The sequence below is a fragment of the Zootoca vivipara genome, chromosome 2, assembly GCF_963506605.1.
Source record: "Zootoca vivipara chromosome 2, rZooViv1.1, whole genome shotgun sequence".
Lineage (NCBI taxonomy): Eukaryota > Metazoa > Chordata > Lepidosauria > Squamata > Lacertidae > Zootoca > Zootoca vivipara.
In genome coordinates this window covers 26,920,475-26,939,732 of record NC_083277.1, presented here as the reverse complement: position 1 = coordinate 26,939,732, position 19,258 = coordinate 26,920,475, and the positions used below count along the sequence as shown (strand labels likewise).

The following is a 19,258-nucleotide window of genomic DNA, read 5'->3' as shown; positions in this document are numbered from 1 at the left end:
TCAGGCGTTTTTTGCCTACCATACTGCAATTAGTCACAACTTGTAAGGTTGCGGTTAGTCATTGGTTCAAATAATTGGTCGAGGGGTACGGATTTTGGCTGGGCCTGACCCTCATGTGATTGCTGCTGCCATATAGAAGTATTCCATTAAAGGAATCCTGGGCTCCACATGTTTGTCTGTTTATCCCCTCTAGGGGTCAGGACCACGCATGAGCCTCGGGGAGCATCTGGGGAGAGGACAAAGAAGGGCTTGTGCCCCCTGCCCCGTCCTCTCTCAGGGGGTGCTTACTTACTGACTCCCCTACTTGGCTAGAGGGAGTCAGATCTGTCCCAGGCGGGAGACAGATGGCTGGGAACCAATGACTAAGCAACCACTCACATTTGATTGATCGTATTTTAATAAAAAAGTTGTGGCCAAATTTTAATGCCAAAAACAACAAAAATTATGGTGTCTGTGTGAGTTTTTTGGGGGGTCCTCTTGGTGCCTCGGCACGCAAACATAGCTTTTTGCCACATAGAAGAGGTACTTTGCAGCAGTCAAGGTACACCATAGTTGAGTTTATCTAGCTTCCCCCCCTCCTCAGTTTTTAATATTAGTGAAGTGTGTAATAACTGATATGAAAACAATTAATAACATCGGCTGATGGGATCAAGAGACTGGGTAATTTATCATTATGGATTTTAATGAGGCCTACGATCTTGTAATAAATAGACAACATTTTAAAGAGTTTGGAGTTATATATATATATATATATATATATATATATATATATATATATATAATTTATCTGTCTTTAGTTCTGAAACAAGGGAGGGGAGAATGTATGGGGCAGGATCTGGAAACCTGTGTGGAAAGGCCTGGCTGCCTCTGTGGAGGATGAAACGTAAGTGGGGGATTGCTTAGAATGTGGGTGGCATCGATTTAAAAATAAAGAACCATGCAAGTTGCTACGTAGGCATTTAACATAAATATGACACTGCCGATTTCTGCTTGTGGGTGGGAGGCTGATCTCTGTCTCGTAGAGAAACTTCCATTTCACACCTCAGTTTCATTTATCCGCTTGTTATTTGTGGGAGTGCTATCTTTATAAAAGCAGAGGCCGGTTTTTGCATGCAGCTGTCTTGCCCACCATTCTGGATCTTCTTCCTCGGAAGGGGAGCAGGGGAGGGAAAAAGAATTGCCACTTCCTCTCGAAATATTATTGGTGATGCAAGCACTCTGTGGCTTGAAGGATCATCAGCTCCCAGGTTAGGTTGTCGTCCTTTATTCTGGCCCCAGTCCCTTGTCTTTAACAGCGGAAGAGGCTTTTCTTCTGCCACTTGGATCTCTATGCCAGAAAAAAAAAAGTTCACCTGCTAGGTTTCTGTGCTAGGAATATAGCCCATATAAATAAAAGGCCCAGGAGTATAAAGGGGGCGTAGTTTTTTAAAAAATACATTTATATCCTGCCTTTCTCCTAAGCAGCTCAAAAGTGACATACAGTTGTACCTTGGATCTTGAATGGCTTAACTGCCGAATGTTTCGGCTCCCAAACGATCGAAAACCAGAAGTGAGTGTTCCGGTTTTCGAATGTTTTTGGGGAAGCCAAATTTCTGATGCGGCTTCCGTGGCTTCCGATTGGCTGCAGGAGCTTCCTGCAGCCAATCAGAAGCCGCACTTTGGTTTCCAAACGTTTTGGAGGTCGAACGGGCTTCTGGAACAGATTGCTTTCGACTTCCAAGGTATGACTATACTTGGTTCCTCCTTCTCTGTCCTCGTTTTTTTCCCTCCCAACAATCCTGTGATTTAGGTTAGGCAGAGAAGCTGTGACTGGCCTACGGTCACCCAGTGAGCTTCATGACTGAGTGGAGATTTGAACCTGGTTCTCCTGAGCCCTAGTCTAATGCTTTAAACCACTGTACCACATCGGCTCAACAAAAAGAAAAGGGTTTTTAACCACAAGTAGCAGTGAGGCACCCATAATCACAAGACTCACTGCATTCAGGTTGTGTGGTAACATAGGTTATCACAGAAATGAGTGTTGGGGAAACTTTACAGAGCATGTGCAGCTTTTGCAGCCCTAAAAATCAGATGGAACGGGTGTGGAGCAGGAAGTGAGGGGCGTGTTCATTGGAAGAAACTTATAGGTGTCAAATGATGAGCCCGGCAACCCGTAGAAGACACAGGCAAGAGAAGGTAATGAATCCCCTCTTGTTTGCTCTGAAGTCAAATGGGCAAGTCAAGCCCTACAGCCAGGCTTTGACCACTGATTTTGTTGTGCATTATACTCTGGTGACATCCAGGCAGGATTTGTGTAACTGTGTATATGTGGATATACTCCTGAAGCATCTGGTGACAACCAGATGTTAACTGGAGTTGACCACCGTGAACATATTCTGCTAAAAGAGATTTACTTGTTGCCAGTTAGTTTCTGGGCCAATTCAATATGTTGGTTTTGACCTTTAGAAGTGTTGGGGTTATTTGTGTCACTGTAAGGGGCTGCCTTGATGATAGTGCCCAAATTATGGAGGACCCAGTACTTATCTTTTAGGTTTAGGCAAATGTTCGTCTTACACACTTGAGCTTTTAATGGAACCCAGCAACCTTTTAATACCGTGTTTCTCATATTATAAGACACGTCTTATATTTATTTTTTCCTCAAAAAAACACACTATGGTTTATTTTCAAGGGATGTCTTATTTTTTTCCTCCTCCTCCTGCCGCAGCCGGCATTGCTGCTGCGCCTATCACTATGTCTTATTTTCGGGGTATGGCTTATATTCCTTGAATGCTTAAAAATCCTGCTATGGCTTATTTTATGGGTATGTCTTAAAATATGAGAAACAGGGTAATATTCCCTTCTTCTTCTTCTTCTTTTTCTTCTTCTTCTTCTTCTTCTTCCTCTTCTTCTTCTTCTTCTTCTCCTTCTTCTTCTTCTTCTTCTTCTTCTTCTTCTTCTTCTTCTTCTTCTTCTTCTTCTTCTTCTTCTTCTTCTTCCCGTTATAGACCAGCTACTTGTTTGCCCTCTCCCTCTTTAAAAAAATGTTTTTCAGTTTTGTTAGCTACCATATGGTCTGTACAAAAGGGGGAATTGTTGTTGTTTAGTCGTGTCCGACTCTTCGTGACCCCATGGACCAGAGCACGCCAGGCACTCCTGTCTTGCACTGCCTCCTGCAGTTTGGTCAAACTCATGTTCATAGCTTTGAGAACACTGTCCAACCATCTTGTCCTCTGTCGTCCCCTTCTCCTAGTGCCCTCAATCTTTCCCAACATCAGGGTCTTTTCCAAGGATTCTTCTCCTCTCATGAGGTGGCCAAAGGGGGAATATAAATCCCTAAATAAATACCTGGATCAAGCATTCATGGGAGCATGGGAGGTTATTTAAAAGTTTTAGTAGTTGCTTGATTATTTTAGTACAAGTGGCTCCCCCCCCCCAATAATAGCCCAATAACACATTCATATCATGGGGTGTTATTTATGTGTAGAGAGCAAAATATTTTTGTTACTATTCTTGCAGCAGACTGTAAACTCCCATCAGTGTGAATGGAATATTAGAACAATGTGTAGGTAGGTAAAATTAGCAATCCCACATCAAAACTTCAGTCACTGTTCTCACCCAGCCATATTGTTTCGTGATCAGGAATCCAGCAGTTAAATAGACACAGCAGTGGGCTGAAAACAAGCTGCTCGTTTCTGCTCCAGGCGTTTCCAGTGGACCAGAGCAATCATAGTTGCTAAAGTAGGTCCAATTTTTATTGATTCACAATAAGCTTTCATTATAGTATGGAGTCCTGTTGCAATTTCAAGGTGCAGCACTTCAATTTGTATTCACAACACTAAAACGCAAGGAGATGTATTGTAAAATCTAATACCAAAGGTTTTGTCCCTTGAAAGAATTGCTCTGTATAGATTTAATTCATTTGCTGCGACAGGTCGGCCCAGACTGAGTACAAGTCTTTTGAATTGGACACAATCCTCCAAACAGGCACTCCTTTCACCGAGTTGACATTGAAATGAACTAGAGCTAGGAAGCAAGTGGGTTTAGAACGATGGCATCCAGGGCTCACTGTGAAATTCCTTCTCGTCTTCGTTTGCTGCTTCAGGACTCACCACCTGCCTGCTGTGGACCATGTAATGTTTGCAGCCCACTTTGAATCCCACAACTGGACTACCTAGAGTCCGGCCCTTGCTGAGGACCAACAACTAGTTGTGCAGTTGTTTAGACAGTAGCTGCTGTTAAGCAATCTCCCTGCTCCCCAGAACCATACCTGAAAGAGCATTTTTCTGCTCACAGCAGCCAAAGATCTTACTCCCTACACATGAATATTAATAAGGTTTCTTTTCAACCTGTAGGATTTTTCCAACCCTGTAGGATTTTTTTTGCAGGAATAATTGACCAGCATTCTTTTCATTTCTTTATTAAATTTATATCCTGGCCTTTCTCCCAAATCAATTGAATTTCAGAAGACACTGGGGGTGAACCATATTAATTTGGCTTCCATCCCTCTGAAAAGTGGGGAATCCTTACCAAAAGACCTCACTGGTCTGACCATGACAATAGTGTTATTCTACCACCCTGTATCTTTAGAACAGGGTCCCCAAACTAAGGCTCCAGGTCCGGATGCGGCCCAGTCGCCTTCTAAATCCGGCCCACGGACGGTCCGGAAATAAGCATGTTTTTACATGAGTAGAATGTGTCCTTTTATTTAAAATGCATCTCTGGGTTATTTGTGGGGCCTGCCTGGTGTTTTTACATGAGTAGAATGTGTCCTTTTACAGTGGTGCCTCGCAAGACGAATTTAATTCGTTCCGCGAGTCAATTTGTTTTTTGAAAAATTCGTCTTGCAAATCGCGGTTTCCCATAGGAATGCATTGAAATTTCTTTTTTTGCCCATAGGAACGCATTAATTAAATTTCAATGCATTCCTATGGGAAACCGCGATTCGCAAGACAATTTTTTTGCAAAACGAATTCGTCTTGCGAGTCACCATCAGATTGCAAGATGCATTCGTCTTGCGAAAAATTCGTCTTGCAGGGCATTCGTCTTGCGAGGTACCACTGTATTTAAAAATGCATCTCTGGGTTATTTGTGGGGCATAGGCATTTGTTCATTTCCCCCCAAAAAATATAGTCTGGCCCCCCACAAGGTCTGAGGCTCAGTGGACCGGCCCCCTACTGAAAAAGTTTGCTGACTCCTGCTTTAGATGGTCACTCTCACACCTTGGAGCAGAGACCATATGTAGAGTATGACCCATGGACATACACAGAGAGGGTAATAGAGCATTCCTGGCTGCCCGTGCCTGGTGATCGATAACATCTAGATTCCCAGCTTTCATTTTAAAAAGAGTAAGTTTCTAGCAATTGCAGAATCTAAAAGACGGGCAAATGTACAGGCACTGTGTTTATTTGCTGGTGGTCCAGAGACTCTAGAGAGGGCTTTTTTCTTTTATATCTCTCCTGCCCCAGCCCATCCATCAGACTTCTTACTCATCTTCTGTAATTTCTCCTCCCCTTTTCCTTTCATATCTAACATGTACCCCATGTTGTATTAAGCAATTTCTTATCCTTCCTACTGGTTTGGCCTCAAACCTTCAATTCGTGCACTAGGTAAAGTAAATGTAAAGGGACCCCTGACCATTAGGTCCAGTCGTGACCAGGGTGGATTTGATTTAAATCAAACTGATTTAAATCACGATTTAAATCACTAGTCAGTAAGGCTTGATTTAAATCATAGTTTTCTATGTAAAGACTAATTCTTGCTGGTATAACTTTAATATGCAAGTAGATGAAGATTTTTAGAATAACTTTTCATATTAGTTTTTTATCCCCAGTTTAATAGGTTAATCATTTATATTTGGACAACTTTACTGTTGTACTTAGGAAGGAGAAAAATAATCATTACCTTAATAATAACTATTTAAATAGATTTATTCAACTGAAACAATAACATTACAGCATATGTTATTTGCTTAAACAAACATCCATGCTTGTTAACTAATTTGGCTAAACAAAAACAAAATATATATATTTAAAGAAATTTAGACTGTCAGCCCAGCCTACACATGAAAAACCTAAATACTGTCCACTCCAAACAATCAGAAAAATATTGTTTCTATTCTATTCACTGAACTTCTTGAAACTTAGCACTGAAGGGGTTGTTTCTGTATTCATAGGTTTGTAGAACAATAGGATTAAGGTCTTTTTCTCAACTCTGTTCATGTTATAACATTTTTGCTGTGAAGAAGAGGCATGTGATCTCTGTTGAGTCAAATTCAGTTTTGAGAACTGCAAAAGTAAACCAAGCATCTGTGATAATATCTTGTAGGCAGAGAAACTGCTCAATAATCTTACAAAAACCTCTGGAAGAGCATGACATTGTGAATGGATTAATGGAATTTATTTACCCCCAAAATTAAACATATACAACCTTATTCTACATAATTAAAAAACTAATCTTTATTTCATGATGGAATAACCTTTGGATGGTAATATATTTCCCTCAAAAAGCATTTTATTTTAAAAAAATTCTTTTTAAATCAAAAAAATCTGATTTAAATAAAAAAATCCGATTTTTTTGATTTTTTTTAAAAAAAATCATTGATTTTTATCCACCCTGGTCATGACCGACTCTGGGGTTGCGCGCTCATCTCGCATTATTGGCCGAGGGAGCCAGCGTATAGCTTCCAGGTCATGTGGCCAGCATGACAAAGCCACTTCTGGCGAACCAGAGCAGCACACGAAAACGCTGTTTACCTTCCCGCTGTAGCGGTTCCTATTTATCTACTTGCATTTTGATGTGCTTTCGAACTGCTAGGTTGGCAGGAGCTGGGACCAAGCAACGGGAGCTCACCCCGTCACAGGGATTCAAACCTCTGACCTTCTGATCAGCAAGCCCTAGGCTCAGTGGTTTAACCCACAGCGCCACCTGGGTCCCCTACCCAGTGCACTACCAAGTTTCAAATCAGTCACCCAAATCCTTTTCTAACCTACCGTAGGTGAAAATCCAGACACAAAAGTTGTTGAGCTTCCCCCCTCCCCCCAAAAAAGTTGTTGAGCAGAAATAATTGCCTATTCTGAGCTATTATTCATGCAAATCAACAAAAATAGCACTGCTGACATGGCTTGCCATACGTCCATATTTCCCCGGACATCATTTCCACCAGGGTATATCCGGAAAATTTTGGATGTATAGCAACCCTAGTCTAACCATAAGCTGTAGAATCTGCTGAATTCCGTTCAGCCAACCCCATCTTAAGGCAGGGCTACAAATTTTGATGTTTTCTCCTGTCAGTTCAGTGGAGATCCACATATATATCAGGATCATCCTGTTGTAATAATATAATATAAATTCTCAGGAAAGCTTTTTTGTGGCTAATAATGCATTTTTAAGATTTGCTGGTACAATACTTAATGACTGAATTGGTTACAAAAGCAATGCACTTCTAACAAGCGTTTGACTTATCTTACTAATTTGTTGTTGTTGTTGTGTTTACTTTGGAGCTCTATAAAACTCGCTAATGTGTTTCACAGTAAGTCTTATCGGCCAGAAGACGAGACTAGCAATTGATTGAGAGGCCTTAATTGCAAAGTGAAGGAGTGTTGAAAATGCTACATTATATTGCACTGTAGCACACCCCTGGTTGTAAATATCGACATGACATTTTATTAATTGTGCCAGCCACTTTCTAAAATTACATAAAATCAGGGCTTTTTCCCCCAGCTGGAGCTCACTGGAATTCAGTTCCGGGACTTCTCAGGTTGGCACCATTGCCATTATAAGAAAACAAGGGAGACATTCAATTGTGAGTTCCGGCACCTGGTTTTTTTAAATAAAGAAAAATAGCAATAGGCTACAGTATTGGAATTTCCCCCACTTTCTCACACAGAGACATACATATACATGCAGGGAAAGAGAGAGGCATCTAGTGTGTAATTAGAAAAAGATTTCTCTCTCTTGGAATTATTTGTAGCTTTATTGGAGCTGAATGATAGACGTTAACTGAAGAGATCCATTTTAATGTTGTTTCTTGAATATGGGCTTATTTCATTTCCATACAAAGCCTGTTAGAAGCTGTGCCTTTCTTTTGTGCATCATCCTGCGAGGACAGTCGAACCATGTATATATTTCGGATGCAATTAAATTTCCTGTGCGAGGTACTCTTTCCTAACGCAATCTGGGAATTCAGGCAGGAGACGACACGGAAAGCGCAACGGCAAATAGGAATTGGTTGTGGTGCGCTTTGCGAGAGTCGGGTCTTTAAATAAAATGGAAACGGCGACACTGGAGAAGCGAATCAGCTTGGTAAATACTAAACCATCAGGCCTAGTTACTGTAAAATAAGATTTGGCTGGTTTACTTCATTTTCCAGAGCTTGGGCAAATAGCTGTGGAATTAAATTACTCCGTGTCACTTTCCCCAAGGGTGTCAGGAACCTGTTTGTAAAGTGTTCCGCTAAGTCGCTGTATTGATTAGTACTTGGAGGTCTAACCTTTCCATAGTTATCTTACTTTTCTTATGCACTTATTTATGGCTTTCATACTAGTTGCCATGAAAGTTCTTTCACTGCCTTGATGCTCTTTTGGCAGGTTCACCGAAGTCCCCCCCCCCTTTAACCACCTCTTTCATCCCCCCTTACCCCGCTCTCTCTCAGTCTGTCTTCTCTCCTTATTTGTTGTTGCCAAGTAAAAAGTAATCAGCATGCAGGCTATGAATGTAACTGACTTGGCCTGAAGAGCCTGTGGCACAAAGGGTAATGATCGCAGTCATAATTGACAGCACTTATCATGGTGCGTACAAGGCTTTCATTGTCGGGATGGTTAGCGACTCAAAGTAATCTAATTAAATGCTCGTAGCGTCTATTAACAATGCCAAAATAGATGTTTTATCACAGCGGGCGGAGCAATTTCTGGCTTGCTATCGTCAGTTGGAAAGTGGCTTATTTTTTAAAAATTCATCTTAATAATTTGTTTGCTTAGACAACACAGATATAAAACGGGATTTGTTTTTTATTTTATTTTTTTGGTTGCATTTAGATTTCCTTCTTATGTGGCTTTTGGGCGGCATGAATTATAGAAAAGCTGGGGATGGGGAAAGCGGGGTGGGGGGGTATTGGAATGCACGGCAGATCTTCAAGGGGAAGGATTTAAGGTTCAAAGTGATACGTGTCAAAAATAAGTGCTTGGGAAGCAGATATTTTCTAGTGCACACCTCCTACAAGCTGTGTGGACGGGAGAATGTAATTTCTTTTTTCTGGCTTAAATTTTATGCTTTTGTAATAGGAACACACACACACACACACACACACACACACACACACACACACACACTTTAACTCATCAATCCTGTTGCAAGCTCTACCCATGTATGCATTGATCTCCTAGGATTCTCAGTAACAGGATGCAGGAACGCCGAATCTTAGATCAACCCACTTCTTTTATAGTAGGAGCTTGGGTGGGGTGGGGATGTTAGTGGGAATCTCCGTTTGGATGGAGTCGCATAATGAGGAGGCACTCTATTTATTATTTTTTTATTTATTTATTTATACCCCGCCCATCTGGTTGGGTTTCCCCCACCACTCTGGGCGGCTTCCAACAAATAGCAAAATACATTAAAATATCACAGATTAAAAACATCCCTAAACAGGGCTGCCTTTAGGTGTTTTCTAAATGTCAGGTAGTTGTTTATCTCTTTGACCTCCGATGGGAGGGTGTTCCACAGGGCGGGTGCCACTACCGAGAAGGCCCTCTGCCTGGTTCCCTGTAGCTTTGCTTCTCGCAGTGAGGGAACCGCCAGAAGGCCCTCGGCGCTGGATCTCAGTGTCCGGGCTAAACGATGGGGGTGGAGATGCTCCTTCAGGTATACAGGACCGAAGGAGCCGTTTAGGGCTTTAAAGGTCAGCACCAACACTTTGAATTGTGCTCGGAAACGTACTGGGAGCCAATGTAGGTCTCTTAGGACCGGTGTTATGTGGTCTCGGCAGCCACTCCCAGTCACCAGTCTAGCTGCCGCATTCTGGGTTAGTTGAAGTTTCTGGGTCACCTTCAAAGGTAGCCCCACGTAGAGGGCATTGCAGTAGTCCAAGCAGGAGATAACTAGAGCATGCACCACTCTGGTGAGACAGTCTGCGGGCAGGTAGGATCTCAGCCTGCATAACAGATGGAGCTGATAGACAGCCGCCCTGGACACAGAATTAACCTGTGCCTCCATGGACAGCTGTGAGTCCAAAATGACTCCCAGGCTGCGCACCTGCGCACCAAGGACACAGTTATCCCATTCAGGACCACCCGCCCCCTGTCCCCCAGAAACAATACTTCTGTCTTGTCAGGATTCAACCTCAATCTGTTAGCTGCCATCCACCCTCCAACCGCCTCCAGACACTCACACAGGACCTTCACTCTATGATCCACTCTATGATCCAGCTTTGTTGCTTGTGGTCCAGATGGCCTCAATGGCCACCTGTGCCTATTTCCAGCGTAGACTGGTTGCCCCTTCTGAGTTAGGGTTGCTTGCCCACAACGATCCATGCTCATGCGACTTCATGGCTCCCAGTACGTTTCCGAGCACAGTTCAAAGTGTTGGTGCTGACCTTTAAAGCCCTAAATGGACTCGGTCCAGTATACCTGAAGGAGCGTCTCCACCCCCATCATTCTGCCCGGACACTGAGGTCCAGTACCGAGGCCCTTCTGACGGTTCCCTCGTTGCGAGAAGCCAAGTTGCAGGGAACCAGGCAGAGGGCCTTCTCGGTGGTGGCGCCTGCCCTGTGGAACGCCCTCCCATCAGATGTCAAAGAGAAAAACAGCTACCAGATTTTTAGAAGACATCTGAAGGCAGCCCTGTTTAGGGAGGCTTTTAATGTTTAATTATTTTATTTCATTTTTCTGTTGTAAGCTGCCCAGAGTGGCTGGGGAAACCCAGCCAGATGGGCGGGGTATAAATAATAAATTATTATTATTATTATTATTATTATTATTATTATTATTATTATTATTATTATTCAGGATTGGACTACTGTCATGTGCTTTGTGTGGGGCTACCTGGTGAACCCATATTCACTATTTTGTAGGAGCTGCACGTGCTGCCCATTCGCTGCTAGGCCCAATGCGAATGTTAGTGTACGAACCCATACTTCGCAAAGCAGGCCCCCCACTATAAAAAGAACCTCATTCTCTCATATCTGCCCTAGGACTCTGTGTTCTGTCGGGGAGCCTCTCCCCATGGTCCATTGATGGGCAGGACCCAATATGACCGGGGGAGGGCCTTTTCCACGACAGTTTCCTGATTTTTGAACTCCATCCCTTTGGAAATACAATGTTCTCCTCACTGATGGTATTTACAAGTCAATTGAAAACACTTTTCTTCAGACAGGCATTTGAGTGAGGGCTGTAACTCAGATGAGTTTAAAACCACTGTATTGTTTTAATTATTGAATTATTGAACTGATGCTCTTATTTTATGTTACTTTATTGGTTGCATGCACTACCCTGCTATACTTTGGATGAAGGACAGTCTAGGAAAAAGGCAAAAACAATTTTTTAAAATTTTATTTATTTATTAAAAATCGTTGACCACTTACCAGGCAAAATGCCTTTCGGAGTGGTGCTCAACACACTCAGACAATAAATTCGTTCACAAAATGCATTCATATTAAAATCCCTCAAACCATTAAATAGCCTGTCTATAAAATCACCATCGGTTAGTAGAACAAGGACAAAGCACAGCAGCAAAATGTAAAGAACAAGGGAAGCAAATAGCTGGGTAGAAGAGTACATTGTATTACGTTACAATTTATATGCCACTTTTTGACCAAAATGGCCCCAAAGCAGTGAACAATCCAAAAGGGAAATACAATAAAAAATACAACAAATCAAAGAAACATAAAATAGCAAAGTCACCTAACACCCACCCGTCACACTGGATATACACTTGTACATTGAATGAGTACACATTTGTACATTGAATGAATATATATTCATTCTCTGACACAGCTTCCAAGCATTGCACTTAGAAGCCAGGTTAACTCATATCTCCACCCCCTCTCCCAGTGTCCTCCCATTTGTCATCTAGGTTGCGTGCCCATCCACAAACAGTTTCCTGGGAGATGTGCCCTTGCCCTCATTGCAGTCTGACAGAGTGACCAGTAGTGACCCAAAGGGGACATTTCTCTTCCGGGCTGTCCCAGTGGTGGCAGCTTGCACGGCAACATGGTTTGGATTGCACCACAACGTGCCTTGCGTTTTGTTTCACAGATGCTACAGAAATTGTGTTGAAGGCTCAAATCTTGGCCGGAGGAAGAGGAAAAGGTGTTTTCAGCAGCGGGCTGAAAGGAGGCGTGCATCTAACCAAGGAGTAAGTTGGGAAATTACAGCAATATTATTATTATTATTTTTTAAAAAAGCCATCCATCTTAATGTAGATTTTTGCCTTTCTCTCTCCCTTTTCCTAGCCCTAAAGTGGTAGGGAAGCTTGCTGAACAGATGATTGGATACAATCTCACCACAAAGCAAACTCCGAAGGGTGGTGTCAAAGTTCAGAAGGTAAGAGAGTCCCCAACCTGCAAATCATAATAAATGTTGTCAGGCGTGAAGCTAGTGGGCCCATTGCAATATGTCTTGTGCTGAGTGAGGCAATTGGTCCATCTGCCTCAGTACTGTTGACACTGACTAGCATCGGTCCTCCAGGGTCTCAGATAGGCCTTTCCCAGCCCTAGCTGGAGATTCTAGGAATATGAAACAGTTGGCCATCCTTTTCACAGGAAAGCTAGCTTTCTGATGGATGCAGGGCTGATATGGACTTGATCTGGTGGGATTATCAGGAAGAGGGCTTGAGAGTTTGAAGGGAGGCTTGGCAAACAGAAGTTAATAACAAGCAATGATCTAGCACAGGCATGTCCAACAGGTAGATTGTGATCTACCGGTAGATCACTGGTAGATCATTTGCTCCCCCCAAATAAGCTGAACAACTATGGCTCCCCTAAAGAAAGCTCAACATTTTACCTCCTCCCTGAAAAAAAGGGGGTAGATCACTGCCAGTTTTAACTCAGTGAGTAGATCGCAGTCTCTTGGGAATTGGCCACCCCTGATCTAGCAGAAAAAAAGCAGGAACTAGATTATGCCCAATGAATGCTAAATGTGATAAGCAGATAATAATATAGCATTCTTGACTTAAATCGTTTATTCCAGCCTGCTCCATTTTATGTGCAGAAGTCTCATTGATTTCACTGGATCTGTAATAATTGTGTGCAGGATCATTGCCAGGATGTTTTAGGTGTATGAAAACGACACCCATCTTTCCTAAATGCATGTGCTCTAAAAAAGGGCCCATATCTCTCCAGTTACTGCTTAAAAACTGCCTTTGGTATACCGACAGGGAAATGTTTCTCTTTCACTTGCAATTGAAATATTGCACATCCATTATTAGATGGTTAGGCTTTCTGCTTTTCTTCTGAAATCGATATGAAATGAAAGCCTTGTATGTTTAGAACAGATTATTCAAATGAATGTGCACTGAAGTGCCCTTTTGATGTTCTCCCAACGCGTGGAAGCTGCTTATCTGTCAAGAGCTCCTGCACAGCTGAAAAAAATGTTTAAGTGACCCAACTGTGTGGGCAGTTTTTATTAATGACTAGTGTGGGTGAGAGAAAGGGATGGAGAAGCATGTTGATGGAATTTGCAGATGGCATTAAGGTAGGAGGCAATGTCAAGTAATTTGGGAACCAACGCTGGATATTTTTGCAGTGAGATGAGACCAAATCAGCTGGGGGGAAACGGCGAGGGGGAAATCTAACGGTATTTACTGGTGGATCACAAGATGGCTACTGAAAAGGAGGTTTTTTAAGTGCCCCAGTGGACAAGACAGTATTGACTAGACAGGACTCCCAAGGCCAAAATTTGTTAGAGAAGATTTGTTTTAATGACAACCTCAGAAGGCCAGTGAACACACTGCAATTTAGAAAAGATAGAATGTATTCTTATTTACATGGGTGTATTATATGAGCTTGGCTAAGGCCTTGTCAACATTTCTGCCCTCAATACAGGCTATCAGGGCTATTTCTCTCATGAGATAGTTCTTTCCCCCTTTCCATTCCACAGCTTGTGGGATGATCAGCTTGTGGGAGAAGAGAAGGTTAAGGGGTGATATGATAGCCATGTTCAAATATATAAAAGGATGTCATATAGAGGAAGGAGAAAGGTTGTTTTCTGCTGCTCCAGAGAAGCGGACACGGAGCAATGGATTCAAACTACGAGAAAGAAGATTCCACCTAAACATTAGGAAGAACTTCCTGACAGTAAGAGCTGTTTGGCAGTGGAATTTGCTACCAAGGAGTGTGGTGGAGTCTCCTTCTTTGGAGGTCTTTAAGCAGAGGCTTGACAGCCATATGTCAATAATGCTTTGATGGTGTTTCCTGCTTGGCAGGGGGTTGGACTGGATGGCCCTTGTGGTCTCTTCCAACTCTATGATTCTATGATCACCAACATCAAGCACATAGATTTGCTCCAAAGCCATGCTCGTTAACAACTATGAGCCATCAAAGTGGTACCGTTTCAAAGAGGGCAAATTCGGTCCATTGAATGGCATAGAAGGGTGTTTCTGTCCTGCTGACACACCTGAATTTTGTGTCTAATTTCTCAACCATACTTGAAGAAAGATGAATGCAAGCTGGAACATTATAAGTGAATTGCTGCTAAAAATGATTTGGTCTGTCGCTGTAAAAAAAACCATTTGCTCATGCTAAAATGATCATAAATATGAGGAGCAGAAGTTACAAGTCTGTTGAGGGCACCTCATGGAACATGGCAATAGATTAAACTCATTGCCCCGAATCAGATAATTGCAAGTTCTTCAGCTCCCATACAAGTAGATCTCTGCTTTCCTTCATTGGAATGGCCATTTCAGTACAGAAAGAAGGAATCAGAGCAACTACTTTGACCTGTTATTGAAAGACATGGAGCACAATCTATTTCCTATTTGAAGTCCGTTTTGCGCGCTCCCTAGTCATTGCAAACACATGTGGATTCATCCACAACAAACAGCTTCCCTTTCATCTCACCTTCCTAGCTTTCCTTGAAGCATACAAGGACAGAAGCATGTCATAGTTGTTTGTTCATTTATTACATTTATATGCCACCGTTATCTTCCAAGGAGCTCAAGGTGGTACACATGGGTTCTCCTCCTCCCCTTCATCCTCATGAAAAACCCGTAAGAGATGGTGACTGGGCCAAGGTCACCCAGTGAACTTCATGACTGAGTAGGAATTCGAACTCCGGTCTCCCAGGTCATAGTCCAGTCCTCTAACCATTACGCCACACCGGCTGCCATGTGCTAAATGGCACACAGTCTCCTGCGTGAACCCGCTGTAACCCGTGAATTGGGTGTATGTGTGTGTGTGTGTTTGGGGCCATTGTCCCCCCACTGCAGTAATTATTTTAAAATGTTAGACATATTTGGCAGATGTCAAACACTGTGTAGTGAGGATTGTGAAATATTGGATTTACTTCCTCTCCACCTCTACTGCTTCCTCTGTTTTATACCCACCCCACCCCTGCTCCTAGAAGCCTGGGGGTGTGATCCTGCAAGTGGCAGTAAGAACCACAAATGCAGAATTCTCAGCAACCCAATGAAACTACAGTTCTGAGGCTTGCTGGGAGGGAGGAACTAGGAGCATTGTGGTTTGTGTCCTGAGTACAGATGATGTCCTTATCAACAAATGAGCTTTAGAAGGTAAAGACTTTCCTCTCCCTGAAGTAATGCTTAATATGTTGGTGCAAGATCAATCTGTCTTAAATAAACAGCACTCCCCTCGGCTCCTTCAGAAGTTGGCAGCTATTTTATAGGTTTACATAAAATTCTCTTACGGCCTCATGGCATTTGGAGAACCTGGTTATCTGCAAAGACAGTTTCCGTTTATCACAACTCACTACCTGTCCCTTTTCTCCGAGCAATAAGGGAATTAACTTTATTAAAGTTTGAATTAAAGATCTGGGTGATTATTATATTAAAAAAAGACTTCAATGTCATGGTTGATCCTTGGAAGATATTACACAACCTCTCAGTAATGGGTTCTAAATAGAGGATCCCGTTCATTCATTCATTCATTCATTCATTCACTTAAATTCATAGTGGTCCTCATCTTGAAGGCTTGGAGCAGAAATAATATAGTGCAAGGTAAAAAGAGCATTCACAAAAGCCAATCTACACGGATATATCTTGTAGAGCTCCTGAAAGATGCCAAGATTTCTAAGAGGTGGAAGGGCAGCCACTAGAAATGCGTTTTCATGCCCTCTTTATTCCTTAATCGGTATATATTGAGTCAAAGGCTGTTTGATTTTCAAAAGCAAGTGAGGGGAAGGGATCTGTTGGCATTTAGATTAGAATGCCGAGTTTCCACCTCTTCTCAAAGCATTAGGAGAATAACGTAAGGGCATTATGGATCAGATCAAAGGCCTCTGAAGTCCAGGTTCCTGTTTTTCACCTTGGCCAACCAGATGCGTATAGGAAGCCCGTGAGCAGGGCCTGAATGTGCGCAACCGCAGAGTAAGAGGGACCGATACAGAAATGATGGTTATGAGGTGGCTGAGCATTGCATGTCACAGGCCAGTTATATTGAAACAGCATAGTATGGTGAAGGAGACCACCGCAAGCCTGTATAAGAGCCTAAGGAGATCTCTTCTGGATCAGGCCAATTGCCCATCTTGTCCACCATCCTCTTCTCACAGTGGCCAACCAGTCACTTATGGGAAGCCCAAAAGAAGGAACTGAGCGCAACAGCATTCTCCTCACTTGTGATTTCTAGTAACTAGCATTCAGAGGCATACTGAAGTAGAACAGAGCCATCGTAAGTGGCCACTGATAACACAGCAGAGGAAGATTGCAAGGGACAAAAGAATATATGGAGTGTCATGGATAAACCACTATTATTATTATCATAATTGTTGTTATTATACTTTTTTAAAAAAATCAGAATTCTGTTCAAAGTAACTCAGAAATGTGTAGTTGAATTACTGCTACAAATTAGAGCATACTGTATTAGTAATCATTTCTTCAAATGCCAAGGGGTTTTTTAAACAAAATGGTTGTGTGCTTTTTGGGTTTTGGAAGGGAGGAAGGAAGGGGGTAAAAAATCTAGATAAAAAGAGGGATACATGCAGTGCTATTTTTCAAGAAAAAGAAGTGCCAGAACTCACCACAAACACCTCCCTTGTTTCTCTTATAATGGCGCCAACCTGGGAATTGCTGGAACTGAGTTCCAGTGAGTTCCAGCTGGGGAAAAAGCCCTTGTTAAGTGGGGGGGGGAAGGGGGGGAGAGATTATGCTCAGAAATGGGAAAATAGCAAAAACAAATATATGGGATATCAACAAAACACTGCCTTTTGGGTTCATTCATAGCCCTGCTTAGCCATAAATACCTCACTGGGAGACCATGGACCAGTCACTGTTTCTCAACCTAATCTACCTTGCACAGGTAACATTCAGGTTTCTAGAAGAAGAAGAATATGTAAATTAATTCTCCCATCACTCTCAGCTTTGGACATAGTTAAAATTGCCCTTTTAAATTTGTCTCTTATTTTTATTTCCTTTGATGTAAGAGCTTGCTAATAGGACCAAGGTAAGTATACTGTTACTGCATTCGTTTCAAATAACTTGTGGAAATGTCCCTTCTTAGTTTGTGGTAGTTTCTCCTCTCGTGTTCTCTCATCTCCATTGTGGGTTATTTCCATAATCCCGAGGAAAATGAAATGGAAAGGAACTGTATGATACCAATGTCCTAATGAAGTCATTGATTTCTTCCGTGATGAGAGAAATCAATGATGGATTCAAGAATGTGAGTCGAACTCCAGTGCACATTTATTACAGTACAATGTGTTCTCTCTGAATAATGGCCACTTCCTCACTCGGAAGCCTGAATCTCCAAGGCAGCTAACGAAATACTGTCTCCGTTGGATATTGCCAGCAAAGACGTGCTAATAATACATTGCCAAATTGTACTTTGCAGGTCATGGTGGCAGAAGCACTAGACATTTCAAGAGAAACTTACTTTGCAATATTAATGGATCGAGCTTGCAATGGACCTGTTCTGGTTGGTAGCCCACAAGGTGGGGTTGATATAGAAGAAGTGGCAGCTAAAAGCCCGGAACTCATCTTCAAGGTACATTTCAAAGCTTGGTGACTTTGGGTTTTTAAAAATCTTTACATCAGGCATCCCCAAACTGCAGCCCTCCAGATGTTTTGGCCTACAACTCCCATGATCCCTAGCTAACAGGACCAGTGGTCGGGGAAGATGGGAACTGTAGTCCAAAACATCTGGAGGGCCGAAGTTTGGGGATGCCTGCTTTACATCATCATCGTTGTTGTTGTTGTTGTTTGCACCAGCAAATCTTGCATGGGAAATTGGAGCTTCCCATGACCCCAGCTTGAAAATTTCTTCCAATATCATGAAAAAGCAAACTGGGCGGCGTGTTGAGTTCCTTTAGCCAGGTTCATACAGCACACAATAACGGGTCTAACTTGGTTTGGTTTGGTTTCATTGGGAACAGCAAAGGGCAGCTTACAGTACAAATGGGAAACTGTTGTTGGAGATTGTCAGCTATGGCCGGCATTCTGGATTGGATCCGCATCATTACCTCCCATTCCCCTGCGGACCAAGTTTGGCTGGTGGGCAGCCCTGACCCAAATCATGCAAGCAAAAACATTGTTCTTTGCAATCCCCACCAATGAGTACAGCTGATGGTGTCATGTGTGGGGAAGGTGGGCATGGCTTGCCTTGGATGAAATCACCTTGCTGGTCAAATAGGGAGGACTGGAGCATCTAGCGCAGATCCTGGTCTGGAAGTTCCCTGTTGCTAAGTTACAACATCCCTGACAACTATCACTTCTTTTGCAGTCTTTCAACTGTGAATCCATCTGACTATTACAATACCAGTGCTCAAATGCAGATTGAATGGATCCATTTTCTCTTTGCCGGTATTAGATCAGGTCCTCTGTGTGTACAGCGATGTGTGTGCAGGGGACAGCTTCACCCGCTGCTCGCAGAGACCATGCACACAGTGGCCCACATAGTCAGAACCCTGCCATTTCAGAGTTTGCAATTATATAGCTCGCAGTCTCCATGCATACAAGTTATGTGCCTTTGGCGCATTGCAGAATGGGCTGTTCATGTGCCAAACACATGTTGTATTGGGGGGGTCGCAGCTCAGGGTGCTTCACGTGGAGATGGCCCTAGGCTGAAATTCTGGTATCTCCAGTTGAAAGGATTACAGTTTGCAGAGACTTTGAAGAGTTTCGG

At 42.7% G+C, this 19,258-nt stretch overlaps 1 protein-coding gene across 1 annotated transcript in view; it reads left to right on the top strand.

Moving 5' to 3' along the window:
• Positions 1–19,258, top strand: part of SUCLG2 (succinate-CoA ligase GDP-forming subunit beta) — a 224,386-nt gene that overhangs the window by 107,325 nt on the left and 97,803 nt on the right. Inside the window, exons 3-5 of the mRNA XM_035106696.2 lie at positions 12,225–12,324; positions 12,422–12,512; positions 17,969–18,121. Coding sequence (XP_034962587.1) covers positions 12,225–12,324; positions 12,422–12,512; positions 17,969–18,121 — 344 coding nt within the window. The remainder of the gene's footprint in view (positions 1–12,224; positions 12,325–12,421; positions 12,513–17,968; positions 18,122–19,258) is intronic.